The sequence below is a fragment of the Galeopterus variegatus genome, unplaced genomic scaffold (genome assembly GCF_000696425.1).
Source record: "Galeopterus variegatus unplaced genomic scaffold, G_variegatus-3.0.2 Scaffold986, whole genome shotgun sequence".
Lineage (NCBI taxonomy): Eukaryota > Metazoa > Chordata > Mammalia > Dermoptera > Cynocephalidae > Galeopterus > Galeopterus variegatus.
The window spans coordinates 352,785-355,506 of record NW_007727097.1 but is presented as its reverse complement, the minus strand read 5'-3'; the positions used below and the strand labels follow the sequence as shown (position 1 = coordinate 355,506).

Below are 2,722 nucleotides of genomic sequence, written 5' to 3'. Positions count from 1 at the left end.
AAAAAAATTTACATCTCTCATTAGTAGACTTATATTACAAGCAATTGTAGTCAATTATTATTGTATTTTGGATTTCATGAATAAAATGTGGAAATTTGTATTCTTTCTTGTTATATAAGTTTCTACATAATGTCTACAATTCTGACTACAGTTCTACAAAGACTAAAGTACTCACTCCCTGGCACTTTACATAATATGTTTGCTGGATACTGCCTTAACAACTCTGCTTACTTCCCCCATTTCTGTCAGACACTAGGGTGGTCCTTAGTATTAGTATTCATTATTTTGAAACCAGAGATCTGGTCATTATAAATTGGATGTAGGGACACACAGTGGGCAGCCAAGGGAGGTGGAGGAGGATGCTTACGCAGGTCGGGCTGTAAGCAGTCACAGTGCTGCTGTGTACAACGTACCTGCAAATATGGGCAGGGACCTGAGCCCCGCAGAGGCTTCTGTACAAAAAGACCTAGGAGGGTATGTTTCTGAAGATTTCTTCTGCTAGAGAACATTGGCTAAATTGTTGAAATAGGAACATTCTCCCAGATTATACTTTTTTTTCCAGCTCTCGCGGGTGCTCTAAATAAAAATGTCCTCAAAAGATGTAAGCCTAGAAGCTTGGCAGGACTTTTCAAAACCAACTTTAAGTATTTTTATTTTCCCTTAAAGGAGACTTGGAAAACTCATTACATCACCGAGCTGTCGGGAGATAGCTGATGCCTGGAATGAAGATCATGTAACAGATGGCTTGTGGGACATGTTTAACAGGCTTTGGTAGCTGAGATGGTGTGATCGGTGACCAGGAGCCATGGCAGTTTTGAGTTTGCCAAACAAAAATAGAGCGAAGGATAGACTTATGGGAGGTGCTGCTGAGGCACCCAATATCTAGGCCTGAAAAGAACCAAGGAGAACTTCAGGCCGTGTCAACCCCTTTCCTTTCACAGATGCAGAGATGGGGACTTGCAGAACCTGACCCTCATGCCTTTGCAAATTTCCTTATTTACTTTGCCATCAAACTGCTCTAAACTTTTTTATTTCTAAATTTGTTTAACATTTAAAACAAGTTCAGATCTTTTTGTGGTGACTCCAGTTCTCCTGAACTCTCTTCCAAGAATGCCTGCTTCTCGGGGACTGCCCAAAGGTAATGAAATGGCAGTCACCTTACGCATCACCTGGATCCTGACTCGAGCCCGCATCGACCGGGCCACGAGCTCGCCCACCCACCATTCCTGACCTTCCCTTTCGAGCAGCTGAAACAGTTCAAGACTTGACTTAAACAGTAGCATACGAGCAAATGTTAAAATTTAAACCTGGGCTTTTGGCCATACAAAACAGGGTGGGAGTTATTATTTTTTTGTGCCAATTTTAAGTAAAATGAACATCCACTTTTTTGGATTGGGAGAATAAGGCAGAAAACCTCCTACCAGGAAGACCCTTTCTTTGGCCCCTCAGTGTTTGTGTTATACTCAGCACTGCCACAGAATTGCTGTGTTCTGGCATGACAAGGGCTTGATTAGAGAAAACACTGCCTGCGCAGGCCTTGGTCCGCTGGTTTGTGTTCATTTGCATGTCCCTTGCTTCTCGGAACTTGTGCTTGACCCGGGAGCATCTGTGTTGCCATGGATCCCTTTTCTTTAGCGGTTAGGCACCAATATTTGAATAGTTCCCCTTTCAAGGCAGAAAGCCTCAGTGCTTTGCAAAGTCCCTTCTATAAAGAATGGGAACAGTGCATTATTTCTGTGTAATTATCAAACTGGTAGTAACACTAGGAGTCTGCCATGTGTGTATTACATGGGATATTGTCAAGGGCAGGAATTTTACTCTTTCAGACATGGGAGGGATTTTTAGTAAGCAAGGGGGGAAACCAGAGCCCTAAGCAGTTAAATGACTGCCCAGTCTCACATCGTGCAGTTGTGGCAGATGGAGACCGATGCACCTGACTGTGCCTCCCATTCATCTTTATCCATTTATTTAAAAAATTTTAACTTATTTTTTTGATATGGGATGAATCTTCAGCCATTAACAAACATACAAAGGGCTTTACCAAAGAAGATCATTTTATGCCTGTTCATTGTTTCTCTCGATTCGAAGGTGGAGTTGTATTTGTGTGTGTGTGTGTGTGTTTACCTAAATGTGTGTGGACGCAGTCCTCTGATTTTGACCTCTGCTTCTGTCACAGGCTGGCACTGGGAGAAGCTTGAAAATCAAATTCACCCTTGGCTGACATCTGCAGCAAACATCCTTATTTCTTTTTTTCCAAAGAGTCCTATTCTTTCCTTTCTCTTCCACCTTCTCATTCTCATATCACGTTGCCTATTTCGTGGACTAGGAGGAATTTGTAGACACACAGTAATGCATCCAGCTTTCAAAAGGAAGAAGGGTTGACGCTCTTCTTGTCAGGCAATCCCACATATGGAATGTCTAGTGTGATGCTCACTGAAATCTGTGAGCCATTAATAACAGTAATTACCATTTTTGTTTTCAGGGCACGCTGCACTGTGCCCTATATTGTCTTCAGAGGGGCTCGTCTGTTACTCAGTTTAATTCTATTAGCTATCCTTGCATTTAATGAGTGCTATCGGTCATTTCCTTCTGTCCTGGTGGAAACACTTTCATCCTCTGGCCCATGACACTACAATCTCCTGGGATTGCCTCTGCCTGCCCTGTGGCCCATCCTCCTCCACGCCAGTCACCAACAACTGGACACCTCCAGGTACTCTCCTCT

General features: G+C 43.0%; 1 protein-coding gene across 1 annotated transcript in view; it reads left to right on the top strand.

The window, feature by feature from the left end:
* Positions 1 to 1,230, top strand: part of LOC103591554 — a 71,334-nt gene extending 70,104 nt beyond the window's left edge. Inside the window, exon 4 of the mRNA XM_008574035.1 lies at positions 1,110 to 1,230. Within this exon, the coding sequence (XP_008572257.1) occupies positions 1,110 to 1,230 (121 nt within the window). The remainder of the gene's footprint in view (positions 1 to 1,109) is intronic.
* The last annotated feature ends 1,492 nt before the right edge of the window (positions 1,231 to 2,722 follow it).